This window comes from Hemitrygon akajei, chromosome 2 (genome assembly GCF_048418815.1).
Source record: "Hemitrygon akajei chromosome 2, sHemAka1.3, whole genome shotgun sequence".
In the NCBI taxonomy this organism is placed as follows: Eukaryota; Metazoa; Chordata; class Chondrichthyes; order Myliobatiformes; family Dasyatidae; genus Hemitrygon; species Hemitrygon akajei.
In genome coordinates this window covers 178398270-178421653 of record NC_133125.1, presented here as the reverse complement: position 1 = coordinate 178421653, position 23384 = coordinate 178398270, and the positions used below count along the sequence as shown (strand labels likewise).

The following is a 23384-nucleotide window of genomic DNA, read 5'->3' as shown; positions in this document are numbered from 1 at the left end:
AGGGGCACTGGGGGAGGTGATAGGCAGGCGAGGAGAAGAGAAGGGGTGGGGTGGTGCCAGAGTGGGTATAGCAGAAGAGGGAAGGGGAGGGGAAAAATTATTGGAAGTTGGAGAAATCGTTATTTATGCCATCAGGTTGGAGGCTACCAGATGGAATAATGGGTTTTGCTCCTCCAGCCTGAGAGTGGCCTCACATTACAGTGGAGGAGGCCTTGGACCGACATGTCAGAATGGGGAATAAAGTTTAAATGGTTGGCCACTGGAAAACTCTGCTTGTTTGCAGATGGAGGGAAGGTGTTCAACAAAGTGTTTCCCGATCTGCATCGTGTCTCAGTAACGTAGAGGAGGCTGCATCAGGACACCAGTTACAGTAGACAAGCCCAATAGAAGGGGAGGTAAAAATGTCGTTTGGTGGTTGGGTCCCATTGAAGATGGCAGAGGTTGCAGAGAATGATCTGCTGGATGTTTGTGAGTGGTAGGTGAGGACAAGGAGAACTTTACCCCTGTTAAGGGGCTGAGATGATGTGGTGAGTGTGGATGTCCAGGAAATGGAGAGGATGCAGGTGAGGGTAGCATCAATTGTATGGGAAGGAAAACCCTGTTCCTTGAAGTAGGACTTCTCTGATGTCCCGGCAAGGGAAACCTCATCCTGGGAATAGATGTGGTGGCATTTTTACAGGAGACTGGGTGGGAGGAGCTGCAGTCAAAATAGCCAAGGGAGTCAGTAGGATTATGAAAGATATCAGTAGATAGTTTATTCCTAGAGATGGAGACAGGTAGATCGAGAAAGGAGAGAGAAGTGTCAGAAATGGATGAAGTGAATTTAAGGGCAGGGTGGAAGTTGGAGACAACTATCCAAGTTCATAGTTCCCTTAGTGTGGAGAAGATCGTACACGGCATGCTTGTCTTCAGAGTTTGGGCCACAGAATATAAGAATTGGGACACCAAGTAAGGTCAGAAATAGAAAGATGGGCCAATGATTTCATGGTGGAGGAGCTGAGGCAGAGGCAGAGGTTCAGGTTGTTGGGTAGTTGGGATTTCTTCTGGGGCTGGAGGCAACCTGTAGAAGAGGGATAGTTTACACTTGAACCAGAGAGGGGCAATATCCTTGCAAGAAAGTTTGGGAGTGGGATAGGACTCTGAGCTGGAGCAAGACATGGGGAGAAAGCAGTAACTTGCAAGAGCAAGTTTAGTCATCTGGATAGCCAGGGTAGTCTGTTATAGCACAGAGGCAAAATTCACCAGGGTGAAGAATGCAGGACTGAAGGTGCTGTATTTAAATGCACGTATCTCTCAAAATAAGATGCATGAACTCGTGGCAGTATGAGAGATTACTCGATATGACATTGTGGGCATCACTGAGTCATGGCTGAAAGAAGGCTGTAGTTCGGAGCTGAACATCAAAGGATATACTTTGTATTGAAAGGAAAAGCAGGAAGACAAAGGCAGTAGTGTGGCTCCGTTGGTAAGAGATGGAATTACATCTTTAGAAAGAGGTGACATGAGGTCAGAGAATGTTGGATCTTTGTGGGTGGAGATAAGAAATTGCAACGGGTAAAATTGCAACGATTATGGGAATCGTATATAGACCTCCAAATAATAGCCAAGATGTGGGGTTAAGATTGCAAAGAGAGCTGAAAAAGACATGTAGTAAGGGTAGTGACACAATTGTAAGGATTGAATTCATACTGCAGTTTGACAGTGAGAAGCATAACTCACATGTATCTGTATCACAATGGAATAAAGGGAATTAGCGAGGCATGAGAGAGGAGCTTGCCCAGGTTGATTGGATGATGATACAGGCAGGGATGACGGCAGAGTAGAGATGGCTGAAGTTTCTGGGAATAGTTCACAAGGCGCAGGATAGATACGTTCCACAGAGGAAGAAGTTCTCAAATGGCGGGTAGGCAGCTGTGGCCAACAAAGGAAGTTAAGAACTGCATAAAAGCCAGGGAAGGGGCATATAAGGTAGCAAAAGTGAGTGGGAAGTTGGATGATTGGGAAGCTTTTAAAATCCAACAAAAGGCAAATCAAAAAGCTATAAGAAGGGAAAAGATGAAATATCAGGGCAGACTAGCCAATAGTATAAAGCAGAATACCAAAAGGGTTTTTACTTATATAAAGTAAAAGGGAGGTGAGAGTTGATATTAGACCACTGGGAAATGATGCTGGGGAGGTAGTAACTGTGGAGAATGAATTGGCAGATGAACCTATTGGGTACTTTGCATGTGTCTTCACTGTGAAGACTCTAGCAGTGTGCCAGAGTGTCGGGGAGCAGGAGTGAGTGCCATTGCTATTACAAAGGAAACAGTGCTTGGCAAACTGAAAAGTCTCAAGGTGGATAAGTCACCTGGACCAAACTGACAACATCCCAGAGTCCTGAGAGATGTTGCCGAAGAGATTATGGATGCATTGATCATTATCTTTCAAGAATCTCTTGATTCTGGCATGGTCCCAGAGGACTGGAAGATTGCAGGGTGTTTAAAGGTTGTTTCTTGGAAAGGGGACCAGTGATCAGTGGTGTGCTCTATGGGTCAGTGTTGGGACCCTTGTTATTTGTTATTTATAGATAGATAGATAGATAGATACTTTATTCATCCCCATGGGGAAATTCAACCTTTTTTCCAATGTCCCATACACTTGTTGTAGCAAAAACTAATTACATACAATACTTAACTCAGTAAAAATATGATATGCATCTAAATCACTAACTCAAAAAGCATTAATAATAGCTTTAAAAAAAAAGTTCTTAAGTCCTGGCGGTAGAATTGTAAAGCCTAATGGCATTGGGGAGTATTGACCTCTTCATCCTGTCTGAGGAGCATTGCATCGATAGTAACCTGTCGCTGAAACTGCTTCTCTGTCTCTGAAACTGCTTCTCTGTCTCTGGATGGTGCTATGTAGAGGATGTTCAGGGTTTTCCATAATTGACCGTAGCCTACTCAGCGCCCTTCGCTCAGCTACCGATGTTAAACTCTCCAGTACTTTGCCCACGACAGAGCCCGCCTTCCTTACCAGCTTATTAAGACGTGAGGCGCCCCTCTTCTTAATGCTTCCTCCCCAACACGCCACCACAAAGAAGAGGGCGCTCTCCACAACTGACCTATAGAACATCTTCAGCATCTCACTACAAACATTGAATAACGCCAACCTTCTAAGAGCTGATTATGGACTTTAGGAGGAAGAATCCGGAGGCCCATGAGCCAGTCCTCCTTAGAGTGGATAGAGTCAGTAACTTTAAATTCCTGGTTTTATCACATCAGGACCAGCATGTAGGTGCCATCACAAAGAAGGCTTGACAACTCCTTGACTTCCTTAGGAGTTTGCAAAGATTCAAAATGTCATTTAGAACTTTGACAAACTTCTATAGATACACAGTGGAGAGTATCCTGACTGGTTGCATCATGGTCTGGTATGGAAACACCAATGCATAAAAATGCAAGAGTCCAGAAAAAGTAGTGGACACAGCCCAGTCCATCACTGGCAAAGTCCTTCCCACCAGTGAGCACATCTTCGAGTACTGAAACAAGAAAGCAGCATCCATCACCAAGAACCGCCACCGTACAGGACAAGCTCTCTTCCGACTGCTGCCATCGGGCAGGAGGTACAGGAGCCTTAGGTCCCACACCACCAGCTTCAGGAACAGTTATCACCCTCAACCATCAGGATCCTGAACCAGTGTGGATAACTTCACTCACCTCAGTACCGAACTGATCCACAAACTATGGACTCACTTTCAAGGACTCCACAACTCATGCTTCTTTTAGTTTCACAGTTTGTCTTCTGTTGAACTGGCTGTTTGTCTGTCTGTGTTTGTGTGTAGTTATTCACTGATTCTATTGAACTTCCCTGTTCTACTGTGAATGCCTGCAAGAAAGTGAATCTTAAATTAGTAAACAGTGACGTATACACTCTTGGGTAATGAATTTACATTGAACTATGATTAACTTTTTGCATTTTCTCATAAATGCCATTGGACATATGACTGTGTTAAATGTACCTTAAACTGGGAGTGGGTGTGGAGAATCAGTGTGAATTTACTCAGTGGGTTCACTTCTGTCCATTTCAGATCAAAGCTGCAAGACCAACATTCCAGTCTGGATCCTGTTCACTCTATTAGGGGTCACATTTGTGATAGCATTGTCCAGATTCTTTCCAGTTTGCAGTAAGTATCAAAATCAAAGCTTTTTCTAAAAATCTCAATCACTGCGACAACTTTCCCCTGGTCTCACCATCACTTCAGCTTCTAAAGGGAGCCTTTGTAGGGAAATCTCCAGCAAATTATCAACTCTGTCCCAACTGGCTGCTGTCACTCGGGAACAGATCTGGCCTGAATTTTACTGTTTCTGTTGAAAGTTCTGCTCAGAGATGCTGGAATCTCACAGTCGGTGAGCTGATGGGGTTTCGGTCTCCTGCTGGAGTGTGGAAGTCTGGAACTTTTGGGCTGAGTTCAGGTGATTTCCTTCTGTGCCTGCCGGGAAATTATTGGAGGGAATTCGAAGGCATTGAAGTTGTGTACAATTGGAAAGGTCAGGATCTGATTATGGATTTGTCAGTAAGGCCCAGAGTCAGGGAAACCCAATCTCTCTAATCTGAGGAGACAGCAAAGAAAATTGATGAAGGCAATGTGAAAGATGTTCTCCATGTGGACTTCAGTAAGTCATTTGACATGGTCACACATGACAGACTGATCCAGAAGCCCAACACACCCGGGATCCAAGGTGACAGAAGGCAGAGGTCATGTTGGAAGAATGTTTTTTTTCTGATTTGAAGTCTGCACCTACTTGTGTACGGTAGTGAATGGTTGTAGGGCTTCTGCACTTTGTGATATATATTAATGACTTAGTTGTGAGTGTAGGAGGTATGATCAGCAAGTTTACAGATGACATGGCAATTGGGGGTGTTGTGGATGGTGAGGAAAACTGTCCAGGTCTGCAATAGGATATGGAGCAGATGGAAAGTTGGGTAGAGGATTATCAACTGGAACTTAATCCTGACAAGTACAAGGCTGTGCATTTTGTCGAATCAAAACAGGGCTTGGACAACTGCGTAACATGGTAGAAATGTTGAACAGAGAGACTGAGGATTCCAAGTTCATAGCAACACACACAAAATGCTGGAGGAACTCAGCAAGTCAGGCAGTATCTATGGAAATGAATGAATAGTTGACGTCTCAGGCTGAGACACTTCTTCAGGACTGGAAATGAAGGTGAAGAAGCCAGGACAATGTGCTGGGGAAGGGGAAGGAGTACAAGCTACAATGTGATATGTGAAGCCAGCTGGGTGGGGGAGTGGGATGAAGTAAGAAGCGGGGAGGTGATAGCTGGAAAAGGCAAAGGGCTGGAGAGGAATCTGACAGGAGAGGAGAGTGCACCATGGGGAAAAGGGAAGTAGGAGGGGCACTGGGGGAGGTGATAGGCAGGCGAGGAGAAGAGAAGGGGTGGGGTGGTGCCAGAGTGGGTATAGCAGAAGAGGGAAGGGGAGGGGAAAAATTATTGGAAGTTGGAGAAATCGTTATTTATGCCATCAGGTTGGAGGCTACCAGATGGAATAATGGGTTTTGCTCCTCCAGCCTGAGAGTGGCCTCACATTACAGTGGAGGAGGCCTTGGACCGACATGTCAGAATGGGGAATAAAGTTTAAATGGTTGGCCACTGGAAAACTCTGCTTGTTTGCAGATGGAGGGAAGGTGTTCAACAAAGTGTTTCCCGATCTGCATCGTGTCTCAGTAACGTAGAGGAGGCTGCATCAGGACACCAGTTACAGTAGACAAGCCCAATAGAAGGGGAGGTAAAAATGTCGTTTGGTGGTTGGGTCCCATTGAAGATGGCAGAGGTTGCAGAGAATGATCTGCTGGATGTTTGTGAGTGGTAGGTGAGGACAAGGAGAACTTTACCCCTGTTAAGGGGCTGAGATGATGTGGTGAGTGTGGATGTCCAGGAAATGGAGAGGATGCAGGTGAGGGTAGCATCAATTGTATGGGAAGGAAAACCCTGTTCCTTGAAGTAGGACTTCTCTGATGTCCCGGCAAGGGAAACCTCATCCTGGGAATAGATGTGGTGGCATTTTTACAGGAGACTGGGTGGGAGGAGCTGCAGTCAAAATAGCCAAGGGAGTCAGTAGGATTATGAAAGATATCAGTAGATAGTTTATTCCTAGAGATGGAGACAGGTAGATCGAGAAAGGAGAGAGAAGTGTCAGAAATGGATGAAGTGAATTTAAGGGCAGGGTGGAAGTTGGAGACAACTATCCAAGTTCATAGTTCCCTTAGTGTGGAGAAGATCGTACACGGCATGCTTGTCTTCAGAGTTTGGGCCACAGAATATAAGAATTGGGACACCAAGTAAGGTCAGAAATAGAAAGATGGGCCAATGATTTCATGGTGGAGGAGCTGAGGCAGAGGCAGAGGTTCAGGTTGTTGGGTAGTTGGGATTTCTTCTGGGGCTGGAGGCAACCTGTAGAAGAGGGATAGTTTACACTTGAACCAGAGAGGGGCAATATCCTTGCAAGAAAGTTTGGGAGTGGGATAGGACTCTGAGCTGGAGCAAGACATGGGGAGAAAGCAGTAACTTGCAAGAGCAAGTTTAGTCATCTGGATAGCCAGGGTAGTCTGTTATAGCACAGAGGCAAAATTCACCAGGGTGAAGAATGCAGGACTGAAGGTGCTGTATTTAAATGCACGTATCTCTCAAAATAAGATGCATGAACTCGTGGCAGTATGAGAGATTACTCGATATGACATTGTGGGCATCACTGAGTCATGGCTGAAAGAAGGCTGTAGTTCGGAGCTGAACATCAAAGGATATACTTTGTATTGAAAGGAAAAGCAGGAAGACAAAGGCAGTAGTGTGGCTCCGTTGGTAAGAGATGGAATTACATCTTTAGAAAGAGGTGACATGAGGTCAGAGAATGTTGGATCTTTGTGGGTGGAGATAAGAAATTGCAACGGGTAAAATTGCAACGATTATGGGAATCGTATATAGACCTCCAAATAATAGCCAAGATGTGGGGTTAAGATTGCAAAGAGAGCTGAAAAAGACATGTAGTAAGGGTAGTGACACAATTGTAAGGATTGAATTCATACTGCAGTTTGACAGTGAGAAGCATAACTCACATGTATCTGTATCACAATGGAATAAAGGGAATTAGCGAGGCATGAGAGAGGAGCTTGCCCAGGTTGATTGGATGATGATACAGGCAGGGATGACGGCAGAGTAGAGATGGCTGAAGTTTCTGGGAATAGTTCACAAGGCGCAGGATAGATACGTTCCACAGAGGAAGAAGTTCTCAAATGGCGGGTAGGCAGCTGTGGCCAACAAAGGAAGTTAAGAACTGCATAAAAGCCAGGGAAGGGGCATATAAGGTAGCAAAAGTGAGTGGGAAGTTGGATGATTGGGAAGCTTTTAAAATCCAACAAAAGGCAAATCAAAAAGCTATAAGAAGGGAAAAGATGAAATATCAGGGCAGACTAGCCAATAGTATAAAGCAGAATACCAAAAGGGTTTTTACTTATATAAAGTAAAAGGGAGGTGAGAGTTGATATTAGACCACTGGGAAATGATGCTGGGGAGGTAGTAACTGTGGAGAATGAATTGGCAGATGAACCTATTGGGTACTTTGCATGTGTCTTCACTGTGAAGACTCTAGCAGTGTGCCAGAGTGTCGGGGAGCAGGAGTGAGTGCCATTGCTATTACAAAGGAAACAGTGCTTGGCAAACTGAAAAGTCTCAAGGTGGATAAGTCACCTGGACCAAACTGACAACATCCCAGAGTCCTGAGAGATGTTGCCGAAGAGATTATGGATGCATTGATCATTATCTTTCAAGAATCTCTTGATTCTGGCATGGTCCCAGAGGACTGGAAGATTGCAGGGTGTTTAAAGGTTGTTTCTTGGAAAGGGGACCAGTGATCAGTGGTGTGCTCTATGGGTCAGTGTTGGGACCCTTGTTATTTGTTATTTATAGATAGATAGATAGATAGATACTTTATTCATCCCCATGGGGAAATTCAACCTTTTTTCCAATGTCCCATACACTTGTTGTAGCAAAAACTAATTACATACAATACTTAACTCAGTAAAAATATGATATGCATCTAAATCACTAACTCAAAAAGCATTAATAATAGCTTTAAAAAAAAAGTTCTTAAGTCCTGGCGGTAGAATTGTAAAGCCTAATGGCATTGGGGAGTATTGACCTCTTCATCCTGTCTGAGGAGCATTGCATCGATAGTAACCTGTCGCTGAAACTGCTTCTCTGTCTCTGAAACTGCTTCTCTGTCTCTGGATGGTGCTATGTAGAGGATGTTCAGGGTTTTCCATAATTGACCGTAGCCTACTCAGCGCCCTTCGCTCAGCTACCGATGTTAAACTCTCCAGTACTTTGCCCACGACAGAGCCCGCCTTCCTTACCAGCTTATTAAGACGTGAGGCGCCCCTCTTCTTAATGCTTCCTCCCCAACACGCCACCACAAAGAAGAGGGCGCTCTCCACAACTGACCTATAGAACATCTTCAGCATCTCACTACAAACATTGAATAACGCCAACCTTCTAAGAGCTGATTATGGACTTTAGGAGGAAGAATCCGGAGGCCCATGAGCCAGTCCTCCTTAGAGTGGATAGAGTCAGTAACTTTAAATTCCTGGTTTTATCACATCAGGACCAGCATGTAGGTGCCATCACAAAGAAGGCTTGACAACTCCTTGACTTCCTTAGGAGTTTGCAAAGATTCAAAATGTCATTTAGAACTTTGACAAACTTCTATAGATACACAGTGGAGAGTATCCTGACTGGTTGCATCATGGTCTGGTATGGAAACACCAATGCATAAAAATGCAAGAGTCCAGAAAAAGTAGTGGACACAGCCCAGTCCATCACTGGCAAAGTCCTTCCCACCAGTGAGCACATCTTCGAGTACTGAAACAAGAAAGCAGCATCCATCACCAAGAACCGCCACCGTACAGGACAAGCTCTCTTCCGACTGCTGCCATCGGGCAGGAGGTACAGGAGCCTTAGGTCCCACACCACCAGCTTCAGGAACAGTTATCACCCTCAACCATCAGGATCCTGAACCAGTGTGGATAACTTCACTCACCTCAGTACCGAACTGATCCACAAACTATGGACTCACTTTCAAGGACTCCACAACTCATGCTTCTTTTAGTTTCACAGTTTGTCTTCTGTTGAACTGGCTGTTTGTCTGTCTGTGTTTGTGTGTAGTTATTCACTGATTCTATTGAACTTCCCTGTTCTACTGTGAATGCCTGCAAGAAAGTGAATCTTAAATTAGTAAACAGTGACGTATACACTCTTGGGTAATGAATTTACATTGAACTATGATTAACTTTTTGCATTTTCTCATAAATGCCATTGGACATATGACTGTGTTAAATGTACCTTAAACTGGGAGTGGGTGTGGAGAATCAGTGTGAATTTACTCAGTGGGTTCACTTCTGTACATTTCAGATCAAAGCTGCAAGACCAACATTCCAGTCTGGATCCTGTTCACTCTATTAGGGGTCACATTTGTGATAGCATTGTCCAGATTCTTTCCAGTTTGCAGTAAGTATCAAAATCAAAGCTTTTTCTAAAAATCTCAATCACTGCGACAACTTTCCCCTGGTCTCACCATCACTTCAGCTTCTAAAGGGAGCCTTTGTAGGGAAATCTCCAGCAAATTATCAACTCTGTCCCAACTGGCTGCTGTCACTCGGGAACAGATCTGGCCTGAATTTTACTGTTTCTGTTGAAAGTTCTGCTCAGAGATGCTGGAATCTCACAGTCGGTGAGCTGATGGGGTTTCGGTCTCCTGCTGGAGTGTGGAAGTCTGGAACTTTTGGGCTGAGTTCAGGTGATTTCCTTCTGTGCCTGCCGGGAAATTATTGGAGGGAATTCGAAGGCATTGAAGTTGTGTACAATTGGAAAGGTCAGGATCTGATTATGGATTTGTCAGTAAGGCCCAGAGTCAGGGAAACCCAATCTCTCTAATCTGAGGAGACAGCAAAGAAAATTGATGAAGGCAATGTGAAAGATGTTCTCCATGTGGACTTCAGTAAGTCATTTGACATGGTCACACATGACAGACTGATCCAGAAGCCCAACACACCCGGGATCCAAGGTGACAGAAGGCAGAGGTCATGTTGGAAGAATGTTTTTTTTCTGATTTGAAGTCTGCACCTACTTGTGTACGGTAGTGAATGGTTGTAGGGCTTCTGCACTTTGTGATATATATTAATGACTTAGTTGTGAGTGTAGGAGGTATGATCAGCAAGTTTACAGATGACATGGCAATTGGGGGTGTTGTGGATGGTGAGGAAAACTGTCCAGGTCTGCAATAGGATATGGAGCAGATGGAAAGTTGGGTAGAGGATTATCAACTGGAACTTAATCCTGACAAGTACAAGGCTGTGCATTTTGTCGAATCAAAACAGGGCTTGGACAACTGCGTAACATGGTAGAAATGTTGAACAGAGAGACTGAGGATTCCAAGTTCATAGCAACACACACAAAATGCTGGAGGAACTCAGCAAGTCAGGCAGTATCTATGGAAATGAATGAATAGTTGACGTCTCAGGCTGAGACACTTCTTCAGGACTGGAAATGAAGGTGAAGAAGCCAGGACAATGTGCTGGGGAAGGGGAAGGAGTACAAGCTACAATGTGATATGTGAAGCCAGCTGGGTGGGGGAGTGGGATGAAGTAAGAAGCGGGGAGGTGATAGCTGGAAAAGGCAAAGGGCTGGAGAGGAATCTGACAGGAGAGGAGAGTGCACCATGGGGAAAAGGGAAGTAGGAGGGGCACTGGGGGAGGTGATAGGCAGGCGAGGAGAAGAGAAGGGGTGGGGTGGTGCCAGAGTGGGTATAGCAGAAGAGGGAAGGGGAGGGGAAAAATTATTGGAAGTTGGAGAAATCGTTATTTATGCCATCAGGTTGGAGGCTACCAGATGGAATAATGGGTTTTGCTCCTCCAGCCTGAGAGTGGCCTCACATTACAGTGGAGGAGGCCTTGGACCGACATGTCAGAATGGGGAATAAAGTTTAAATGGTTGGCCACTGGAAAACTCTGCTTGTTTGCAGATGGAGGGAAGGTGTTCAACAAAGTGTTTCCCGATCTGCATCGTGTCTCAGTAACGTAGAGGAGGCTGCATCAGGACACCAGTTACAGTAGACAAGCCCAATAGAAGGGGAGGTAAAAATGTCGTTTGGTGGTTGGGTCCCATTGAAGATGGCAGAGGTTGCAGAGAATGATCTGCTGGATGTTTGTGAGTGGTAGGTGAGGACAAGGAGAACTTTACCCCTGTTAAGGGGCTGAGATGATGTGGTGAGTGTGGATGTCCAGGAAATGGAGAGGATGCAGGTGAGGGTAGCATCAATTGTATGGGAAGGAAAACCCTGTTCCTTGAAGTAGGACTTCTCTGATGTCCCGGCAAGGGAAACCTCATCCTGGGAATAGATGTGGTGGCATTTTTACAGGAGACTGGGTGGGAGGAGCTGCAGTCAAAATAGCCAAGGGAGTCAGTAGGATTATGAAAGATATCAGTAGATAGTTTATTCCTAGAGATGGAGACAGGTAGATCGAGAAAGGAGAGAGAAGTGTCAGAAATGGATGAAGTGAATTTAAGGGCAGGGTGGAAGTTGGAGACAACTATCCAAGTTCATAGTTCCCTTAGTGTGGAGAAGATCGTACACGGCATGCTTGTCTTCAGAGTTTGGGCCACAGAATATAAGAATTGGGACACCAAGTAAGGTCAGAAATAGAAAGATGGGCCAATGATTTCATGGTGGAGGAGCTGAGGCAGAGGCAGAGGTTCAGGTTGTTGGGTAGTTGGGATTTCTTCTGGGGCTGGAGGCAACCTGTAGAAGAGGGATAGTTTACACTTGAACCAGAGAGGGGCAATATCCTTGCAAGAAAGTTTGGGAGTGGGATAGGACTCTGAGCTGGAGCAAGACATGGGGAGAAAGCAGTAACTTGCAAGAGCAAGTTTAGTCATCTGGATAGCCAGGGTAGTCTGTTATAGCACAGAGGCAAAATTCACCAGGGTGAAGAATGCAGGACTGAAGGTGCTGTATTTAAATGCACGTATCTCTCAAAATAAGATGCATGAACTCGTGGCAGTATGAGAGATTACTCGATATGACATTGTGGGCATCACTGAGTCATGGCTGAAAGAAGGCTGTAGTTCGGAGCTGAACATCAAAGGATATACTTTGTATTGAAAGGAAAAGCAGGAAGACAAAGGCAGTAGTGTGGCTCCGTTGGTAAGAGATGGAATTACATCTTTAGAAAGAGGTGACATGAGGTCAGAGAATGTTGGATCTTTGTGGGTGGAGATAAGAAATTGCAACGGGTAAAATTGCAACGATTATGGGAATCGTATATAGACCTCCAAATAATAGCCAAGATGTGGGGTTAAGATTGCAAAGAGAGCTGAAAAAGACATGTAGTAAGGGTAGTGACACAATTGTAAGGATTGAATTCATACTGCAGTTTGACAGTGAGAAGCATAACTCACATGTATCTGTATCACAATGGAATAAAGGGAATTAGCGAGGCATGAGAGAGGAGCTTGCCCAGGTTGATTGGATGATGATACAGGCAGGGATGACGGCAGAGTAGAGATGGCTGAAGTTTCTGGGAATAGTTCACAAGGCGCAGGATAGATACGTTCCACAGAGGAAGAAGTTCTCAAATGGCGGGTAGGCAGCTGTGGCCAACAAAGGAAGTTAAGAACTGCATAAAAGCCAGGGAAGGGGCATATAAGGTAGCAAAAGTGAGTGGGAAGTTGGATGATTGGGAAGCTTTTAAAATCCAACAAAAGGCAAATCAAAAAGCTATAAGAAGGGAAAAGATGAAATATCAGGGCAGACTAGCCAATAGTATAAAGCAGAATACCAAAAGGGTTTTTACTTATATAAAGTAAAAGGGAGGTGAGAGTTGATATTAGACCACTGGGAAATGATGCTGGGGAGGTAGTAACTGTGGAGAATGAATTGGCAGATGAACCTATTGGGTACTTTGCATGTGTCTTCACTGTGAAGACTCTAGCAGTGTGCCAGAGTGTCGGGGAGCAGGAGTGAGTGCCATTGCTGTTACAAAGGAAACAGTGCTTGGCAAACTGAAAAGTCTCAAGGTGGATAAGTCACCTGGACCAAACTGACAACATCCCAGAGTCCTGAGAGATGTTGCCGAAGAGATTATGGATGCATTGATCATTATCTTTCAAGAATCTCTTGATTCTGGCATGGTCCCAGAGGACTGGAAGATTGCAGGGTGTTTAAAGGTTGTTTCTTGGAAAGGGGACCAGTGATCAGTGGTGTGCTCTATGGGTCAGTGTTGGGACCCTTGTTATTTGTTATTTATAGATAGATAGATAGATAGATACTTTATTCATCCCCATGGGGAAATTCAACCTTTTTTCCAATGTCCCATACACTTGTTGTAGCAAAAACTAATTACATACAATACTTAACTCAGTAAAAATATGATATGCATCTAAATCACTAACTCAAAAAGCATTAATAATAGCTTTAAAAAAAAAGTTCTTAAGTCCTGGCGGTAGAATTGTAAAGCCTAATGGCATTGGGGAGTATTGACCTCTTCATCCTGTCTGAGGAGCATTGCATCGATAGTAACCTGTCGCTGAAACTGCTTCTCTGTCTCTGAAACTGCTTCTCTGTCTCTGGATGGTGCTATGTAGAGGATGTTCAGGGTTTTCCATAATTGACCGTAGCCTACTCAGCGCCCTTCGCTCAGCTACCGATGTTAAACTCTCCAGTACTTTGCCCACGACAGAGCCCGCCTTCCTTACCAGCTTATTAAGACGTGAGGCGCCCCTCTTCTTAATGCTTCCTCCCCAACACGCCACCACAAAGAAGAGGGCGCTCTCCACAACTGACCTATAGAACATCTTCAGCATCTCACTACAGACATTGAATGACGCCAACCTTCTAAGGAAGTACAGTCGACTCTGTGCCTTCCTGCACAAGGCATCTGTGTTGGCAGTCCAGTCTAGCTTCTCGTCTAACTGTACTCCCAGATACTTGTAGGTCTTAACCTGCTCCACACATTCTCCATTAATGATCACTGGCTCCATATGAGGCCTAGATCTCCTAAAGTCCACCACCATCTCCTTGGTCTTGGTGATATTGAGACGCAGGTAGTTTGAGTTGCACCATATCACAAAGTCCTGTATCAGTTTCCTATACTCCTCCTCCTGTCCATTCCTGACACACCCCACTATGGCCGTGTCATCAGCGAACTTCTGCACATGGCAGGACTCCGAGTTATATTGGAAGTCTGATGTGTACAGGGTGAACAGGACCGGAGAGATTACGGTTCCCTGCGGCGCTCCTGTGCTGCTGACCACCGTGTCAGACCTACAGTCTCCCAACCGCACATACTGAGGTCTATCTGTCAAGTAGTCCACTATCCAATCCACCATGTGAGAGTCTACTCCCATCTCCGTTAGTTTGTGCCTTAAGATCTTGGGCTGGATGGTGTTAAAGGCACTAGAGAAGTCAAGGAATGTAATCCTCACAGCACAACTGACCCCATCTAGGTGAGAGAGTGATTTGTGCAGCAAATACTTGATAGCATCGTCCACTCCCACCTTCTCCTTATACGCAAACTGAAGAGGATCCCGGGCGTGCCTGGTTTGTGGCCTCAGATTCTGTATTATCAGCCGCTCCATGGTCTTCATCACGTGCGACGTCAAGGCAACTGGTCTGAAGTCATTCAACTCCTTTGGTTGTGGTTTCTTCGGTACCGGGACAATACAGGATGTTTTCCACTGTCTGGGTACTCTTCTCTGATCTAGGCTCATGTTGAAGATGCGCTGTAGTGGTTCTCCCAGCTCAGTCGCACAGGCCCTCAGTAATCGTGGGGAAACTCCATCCAGTCCAGCCACCTTGCTGGATGATTTGGATGTGAATACACAAGGCTTGGTCAGCAAATAAGCAGATGACACAAAATGAGATGATGATGATAGTGAAGAAGGTATTCGTAGATCACACAGTGATCCTGATCATTTACAGAAGTGGGCTGAGAAGTGGCAAATAGATTTCAATACAGATAAGTACAAGGTATTGGATTTATTTTGGAAAATCAAACCAGTGTGGGACTGGTACTCTGAATGGTCGGGCACCAGGGAGTGTAATGGAACAGAGAGACCTCAGAGTACAAGTACATCGTTCATTGAAAGTGGTGTCACAGGTAGACAGGGTGGTGAAAGGGGCATTTAGCATGCTGACCATCTTCAGTCAGGACATTGAGTAGAGGAGTTGGGACATTATGCTGCAGTTGTATCAGTCATTGGTAAGGCCACACTTGGAGTACTGTGTACAGTTTTGTTCAGCCTGTTATAGGAAAGATGTAATGAAACTAAAACGAGTGCAGAAAAGATTTACGAGGATATTGCCAAGACTAGAATTATAGGGAGAGTTTGGCCAGGCTAAGTCTTTATGGATTGGAACATTGGGGAATGAGGCCTTGTAGAAATGTTTAAAATAATGAGAAACATAGATAAGGTGGATGGAATCAGCCTTCCCCAGAGAGGGGAGCCCAAAACTAGAGGGGGAAAGAGATTTTGGGTGAGAGGGGAAAGATTTAACAGGGATCTGAGGAGCAACTTTTTCACACAGAGGTTGGTGAGTAGATGGAATGAACTGCCAGAGGAAGTGGTTGTGGGAAGTACAATCTTTTCATGTGGGAAATACTTGGATCGGTACATTCGGGGACAGTGCTTGGAGGGATATGGGACAAATACAGTAAATTGTTATGAGCTGGGAGAACAATGTGGTCAGCATGGACTGGTTGGGCTGAAGGGCCTGTACCCGTGCTGTATTCTCTATGATTCTACATTGCAACTTTACAAAACACTGGATAGGCCACACTGGGAGTACTGTGTGTAGTTCTGGTCACAACACTACAGGAAGGATGTGGTTGCACTGGAGAGAGTGCAGAGGAGATTCGCCAGGATGTTGCTGGATTGGAGGAGTTTGGTTCTGGGGAGAGATTGCATCGGCTGGGCTTGGTTTCCCTGGAGTGAAGGCAGCTGAGGAGTGACCTTTATAAGTATACAAGGTTGTGAAAGGCATAGATAAGGTAGAGAGTGAAAATCATTTCCCGTGGTATGGCAGGGGTATCAGAAACAACTTCAGGTTTTAAACTGAGAGGAAGAAGTTTTGAAGGAGATCTGTAAGTTTTTTGAACAGAGAATAATTGACATCTGGAACACACTGTCGGAGGAGGACATGTTATGTTTAATATTACAAGAAGGATTTAGAAAGGCATTTAAATAGACATGGTTCAGTAGGGTATGGACCTCATGGACAAATGGGATTGGTGTCGATGGGCAAAATGCACAGCATGATGAGATGGGCCAAAGGGCCTGTTTCTGTGCTGTACAAATCTGTGACTCAGCTGTGAATAAATGGTCAGTTAAAATAGCAACAAATAATCTTCAAAAAGTATATAACTCATTCGAACTTACAAAGGATAATTTCATTCATTACAGGCAGAAACGAAGGAACTAATGAGAACAACACTGATAAAAAACAGGTATTTTGTTCATATAAATTCCTGCAGTTTTCTTGTGTTTAAACAGTTTGTAAATTCTCTGTTATTTCTCCCTCTCTCAATTCACACATGTATAAACTCATTGAAATCTTCCTGCTGTATTTATAACGCCACTCTCTCTCATTTATTGACACATGGGTTAGCGGGAATCATGACCTCTGTTACTGTCGATAATATCTGGTTAAATTTAATTTAATGGACAGGATCCCTTAGTGTTTCATTACATTCTTGTTTGGACATGATTATGGAAATTTACCATTTCTCCCAGTCTGTGTCTGGTTCTGTAGAAAGTGGTTGTCTCTGTCTGAACCCTTTGTAACATCAGTTATGTCCAATTTGTCACCTCTGCCTCTCCCTCGTCCCACTCCCCTCCCCTGTCCTGTCCCTCACCCCTCCCCCCACTCTGTCCGTCACTCTGTCCCATCTTTATCTCAGTGAACAAAGTGAAGATTTGTCATCATGTATAACAAACACATTCTGTCCATTTTAGGATCGTGGAGAAGTGCATGAATTACAAACTCTCAGCCCAGGTCATGAAGTTGAACCTGAAAATCATCCGGTCAGTTAGAAGGGACACGGCAGCCTTCAGTTCCAGAGGTGACTGTGAGGGCAGGTTCTGTGTCCCTGCTGTAGACTGGAGCCTGGAAAATCCTTCCCTCCAACAGTGGGAACATGGTGCTCTGCAGCTGTAACTTGTCTCACCCTGAGTGAGAACAACACTGCACTCATTTCAGCTCTCAGCTTCCGGTGAGAAATTCAATCCTTGATCATCTGGCAAAATTCTCACTGGTACTGGAATCGTTTTAAGGAACCATGAAAGAGGAGCCCAGAGGGGCTCGGTCCACAAGACCTTATGGGTTTGTCTCTGATTTAGATCTCTGGAAGGTGCAATAACTACATAATATGTGCTTCAGAAGACAGTCCTGACTGCAATCTGGGACATCAAATGCAGGCTCCCACACACAGCTGAACTGCTTTGCCTGATGAAGACAACCACAATCAGGTTTATTGTCACTGTGTTATGAGATGAAATTTGTTGTTTTGTGACAAGATCACTGCCTCTCAGATTCCTCGCCTCGGGATCATTCATCGCTGATCTCTACCACATCTCACACTTTACTCCTTGCTGCTGCCTGGCTGGAGCCCTGGAGGGTCACCAAGGCCCCCTTGTACAACAAGCACCTCTTGTGGTTAATGTTCCCCACCAGAATGACAAGGTCTCTCTGAGTCCCTCTCCTTTCCCATCATTTCCAATCTGTTTGTGAAGCAGCAGCACTTCCTATTGCTTGTATTTGTTTGTGCCATCGAGGCTGACTTCCCCTGTCGTAGCAGAGAGGTGAAGTGCTGGCAGCTGAGAGAGATCAAACTGAACATCCCGATGTCACCATTTTCACTCTCGGCCATGGCATTGCTCTTCCATCACGTCGGTGTTACAGGAGTTACCCTTTGTACCCTCGCAGGAGTCAGTTGGAACTGGAGTTCCTCTGTTCACCTGTTTACTGGAATCTGTGCAATGAAATCACCCGGCTACAGTTTCAGGACAATAATCCCCATTCATACACGGATCGTTAACCCTGAGTATAATAATGAGGCCGGCATCATCCGACTCGGAGTGACACATCAGTGATGAGCATTTTCTTCATCAATCTACAAACATCCAACTATTACTCCTGGGCCATCCTGAGAAGGGTCACAGAGTCACACAGCACAGAAACAGGCCCTTCGGCCCACCAAGTCCATGCTGACCTTGTTGCCCATCTACACTGATCCCATTTGCAATCATTGTGGGATCTACATCAAATTTGTCATTTTCCTGTCCAGATTGTCTGCTGTCAGTCAAACTGAGGACAGTGTGTAGACTCCACCCCTCCTTTGTGTTGTTGTATCAGACTAAACCAGTGAATCCAAGCCCAGAAATCCTTTCCATTTTGTACAAGTATTAAAACTGCTCTGGCTGTTACACTAATGCTGTCATCAGAAATCCCATAAAGATTGTGATTTTCCCCAGTACCAATACCAGGTACAGCATTTCCTCACAAAGTCCCTCCCATTTCTGTACAGTGAGCAGTGAAACTGCAATAAAACTCTATGAGTTTGAATGTTATATTGGAGGGTGATTTTGGGATATTTTAATCCTATACTGTATGTACATGTGCACATTTGTGTTTTAAACATGTTGCCTGATGCTTCTTTCTGTGCCATTCCTGATTAAATAAACCACTTCTGTTTTGCTGTTGGTGATAATTCTTCAATGGGATCAGCCTAATTATGGGATAATTTACAATGTCCAATTAACCTCCCACCTTTGGACTGTGGGAGGACAGTGGAGCATCCGAGGAAACCCACACAGTCACAGGGAGTGTGTATGAACTCCTTACAGACAGTGGCGGGAATTGAATCCGGGTTGCTGGTACCATAAAGCGTTGTGCTAACCAATATGCTACCATGCTACAGAAAATGCTAGAAACACTCTGATGTTCAGGCAGAAACGTGGAAAGAGAAACAGAATTAATGTTTCAGGTTGAGGACGTCAGAACTGGGAAAGATTGAAAACAGGTTGGTTTTAAATTACACGGAGGATGGAGGGGGTCGGTAAAACAAAGGGTCAGAGTTCTCGTGGGGTACGTTGTAGATGAGGTCACTGGGTTTGTAATGAATGAAGTTATTAGGGAGGTGGAACATGAACAAAGTAACATAAAACTCTACAGTGAGGGAGAGGAGCACACACAAAGGGATGTAGAAGTTGTGAAAGGCAGAGCTGTAGGAAATGCCCAGCCAGCCTGTTAATGGAGAGAGAAAAACTGAGTCAATGTTACAAATGGATGAGCTGCAGCAGAACTGACGGTTCTGAGAGAATTAGAGACAACAGGCGGTCTGATGTTGAATATCGAGTCTGGGAGGCTGCAGTGTGGTCAGGAGGAAGATTTTCATTTACAGTTGAGACAAAATGAATTGAACCCACTGACTGGAACCACACTTTACACAAAGGGAGGTGGGTGTGGTTTTTGGAGTTTAATCATCCCAGTCCACAGGACATTGCAACAGGAGTCCCTCAGGGCAGTATTCTACACCCGGCCATCTTTAGAATTTTTTGAATGGAAGAAGGACACCACCATGGCTGACAAGTGAAGTAGGCAAAAGAGAAGGCATACAAGGAAGCCAAAGCTAGTGGGAAGATAGAGGATTGCGAAGCTTTTAACAATTTGCAGAAGGAAACTAAGAAGGTTATTAGGAATAAAAAGATGAATTATAAAAGGAAGCTGGCAACTAATATAGTAAAAGCTTTATTAACTATATAAAGGGTAAAAAAGAGTTTAGGGTAGATATAGGACCAATAGAAAATGACACTGGAGATATTGTAATGAGAGATGCAGAGATGGCAGAGGAACTGAGTGCGTATTTTGCATCAGTCTTCACAGTGGAAGACACCTGATGTATATCAGACATTCAAGAGTGTCAGGGAAGTGAAGTATGTGCAGTGAAAATTATGATTGAGAAGGTGCTTAGGAAGTTTAACGGTCTGAGGGTGGATAAATCTCCTAGACGTGATGGAATACACCCTTGGGTTCTGAAGGAATTATCTAGAGAGACTGTGGAGGCAGTGACAATTATTTTTCCAGAATTGATAGATTCTGGCATTGTCCTGGATGACTGGAAAATTGCAAAAGTTTCTCTGCTATTTAAGCGGGGGGGGGGGGGGGAGGCAGCAGAAAAGAAACTATAGACCTGTTAGCCTGACATTAGTGGTTGGGAAGTTGTTGGAATGGATTGTTAGGGTTGAGATAATGGAATACATGGAGGCATATGACAAGATAGCCCAAAGCCAGCATGGCTTCCTGAAAGGAAAATCCTGCCTGACTAACCTACTGCAATTTTTGAGGAAATTACAAGCAGGGTAGACAAAGGAGATGTAGTAGATGTAGTATACTTGGATTTTTAGAATGCCCTTGACAAGGTGCTGCACATGAGGTTGCTAAGCAAGATAAGAGCCCATGGAATTACAGGGAAGTTACTAGCATGGGTGGAGCATTGGCTGATCGGTAGAAAACAGAGAGTGGAAATAAAGGGATCCTATTCTGACTGGCTGCCGGTTACCAGTGGAGTTCCAGAGGGGTCATTGTTGGGACCACTGCTTTTCACGATGTATGAGGAAACAAGGAGCCTGCGGAGAGACTTTGATAGTTTGGGGGAATAGGCAAAGAAGTGGCAAATGAAATACAATGTTGAATGTGCAAGGATATACAGTACATCGGAAAGATAGGTTGTAGGCAGAGGAAGTGGTGTGGCCCTGTATATAAGAAATTGTAGCTTCATATTTAAAGTTCAAAGTAAATTCATTATCAAAGTACATATATGTCACGGTAAACAGTCCCGAGATTCATTTTCTTATGATCATTCACAGCAAATGCCAAGAAACACGATGGAATCAATGAAAAGTCTCTCACAACAAAGCAGGACAAACAACCAATGTGCAAAAGACAAAGTTAATTGTTCAAATAGAAAAATTTTAAAAAGCCAAAATAAAAATAAGCCATAAATATCACGAACATGATTTGAAGAGTCCACAGGTTTCAAGATTAGTGTTGGGGTGAGTGAAGTCATCAGCACTGGTTCAATAGCCTGATGGTTGAGGGAAATAACTGTCCCTAAACCTGGTGATCTGGGACCTGAGGCTCCTGTACCTCCCTCCTGATGGCAGCAGCGAGAAGAGAGCACGGCCTGTACGGTGGGGTCCATGCTGATGGAAACTATTTTTCAGCGACAGTCGGAGTTGCGAAGCCCCGTACATTTTACTCTTGGGGAAAGCTATTGCCTGAGTTGTAACAAATGGTTTTAGTTTCAACAAACCTGAGCACGTCTGTCCCACACTGACCCCGTCAGCTGTTCTCTCGGCACCTATTCAGTGAATGACGGGAACAAGGGACACTGCAGAGTCTCAGCCTTTTCCAACGATGCCGGATCATAGTAGACGGAGCCAAGGGTAAACACAAGAGATTGTGCAGATGCTGGAAATCCAGAGTAACGCAGACAAAATGCTGGAGGAACTCGGCAGGCCAGGCAGCATTTATGGGGAGGAATAAGGAGCTGACGTTTCGGGCAGACGTTTTATTTTGATGGCTCTGGGCCTGTCCTCACTGGAGTTTGGAAGAACGAGGAGAGATCTCATTGTGTAATGTTGAAAAGCGTGGATAGTGTGGATGAGGAGAGAATGTTTCCTGTAGTGGGGGAGTCTACACAGCCTCAGAATACAAGGACCTCCTTTTCGAACAGAGATGAGGAGGAATTTCTTCAGCCGTGGATCTGAGATGTTGACCCACCGCCGGTCTTCAATCGGGAGTCTTCAGTGCGCCCGTCCCAAGGAAGTTAGTGTTGACAGATCCCCGTTGACAATGTCCGCTCCGAGATGTGGGAGCTCACAGACACGGGTCATTTCCACTATTCCACCGAGCCTGCGGTGCGGGGCCCGCAGATTGCGGAAAGTGGACATCCCCCTGATGCCGGTTTTGTCCCGACACTCCCCACAGGTTAAAACAATAACCATCAAAGGGTTAATGTTGGGTTGTTGAGGCCGGAACCCCACCCGCTCCCGGGACCCGAGACTGGGTGAGTATCACTGCGGAGTTGTGAAACTCACTGACAGTGGCCGAACATTCGCCCCGTGAACTCAACGTCCCTCAACAGTTTAACACAGCCCGCAGCACCATGCGGTTTACAGAGGCTCCTGGTGTGTGCGGTCTCGCTATTTTCGCTTACCTCTCCGCTGTTACCGGTGAGAATCCCCACGGTTAACCATCGCGATTCTGCCTTGTAGCGTTTATTTGGGATGTAGGCGTGTCTGAGGAATTATCTGGGATAATCCGTCCGTTCAGCGAACCAGATCCGTAACTCCCGCGTGTTCAGCACTTGGGTTCTGTTTGGAAATTGGGTTTGTGTCAATAACATAACCACAGGAAAGTTTTCCAAATAGGCTCCATGGGCCGATCGGCCTCCTGCGCTGTCTGATTCGAATCAGAATCGCTGTTGGCTGAATCAGAACTGTCCGGGTAATCCCGGGGCAGGAATGCAGCCGGTTCTCCCCGGGATGGACCCGCACCTGTTCCACAACCTCCCGACCCCGGCGCTGTCCACCAGTCAGTGTTTAACGGTGACGGGAAGGTACAGAATTATCGCGCCGCTGGTCCTTCCACGGGGACCGGAGGATCGTAACACTGGATGTCCCGGACTGGGACTGTTGTTGGGGAACGGCTCAGACTCAATGGGCCGGAGAACAGAAAGATCCCACATTAAACCCAGCGGGTCCAAGATCATTACAGCGCGGTGGTGAGATGTGTGAAACACCGACAGGATTTATTTCAGTTAGCTACACTCTGCAGCCCAAACAATACTTGCGTTTATTGTTTAAATGTCGCCACTTTATATTATAACAATTCCCATCTCCACCTTCAGCCGCTCTAACACTGAGGGTGCATCAGGACAGAGTGAATGGAACCGCCGGCCAGTCCGTGCTCCTGCCCGTCTCTTACACAGTCCCGGACCCACACGGGTATCTGCGGATCACATGGACCAGAGGCGGGAACGCTAGTGTATGTGTGGAATATACCTGCTTCTCGGGGCAAGAATGTCACCTCAATGACGGTAGATCGCTCATCACTGTCTCCGAACCGTATAAACACCGGGCGCTGCTTTTCCCGGAGAACGCTTCACTGTTACTGAGAGACCTGCAGATCAACGACAGTAGGATTTATGAATTATCCATCAGCGACTCTACGGGGACGGAGAAGGGAAGCTTGGTGTTAACAGTTCGATCTGA

The 23384-nt window shown here is 45.3% G+C and overlaps 1 protein-coding gene across 1 annotated transcript in view; it reads left to right on the top strand.

Moving 5' to 3' along the window:
- Positions 1-18805, top strand: part of LOC140718815 (uncharacterized) — a 212423-nt gene extending 193618 nt beyond the window's left edge. The window contains exons 17-20 of the mRNA XM_073033001.1: positions 4070-4165; positions 9465-9560; positions 16512-16555; positions 17064-18805. Coding sequence (XP_072889102.1) covers positions 4070-4165; positions 9465-9560; positions 16512-16555; positions 17064-17141 — 314 coding nt within the window. The 3' untranslated portion in view covers positions 17142-18805. The remainder of the gene's footprint in view (positions 1-4069; positions 4166-9464; positions 9561-16511; positions 16556-17063) is intronic.
- Positions 18806-23384: the final 4579 nt, after the last annotated feature.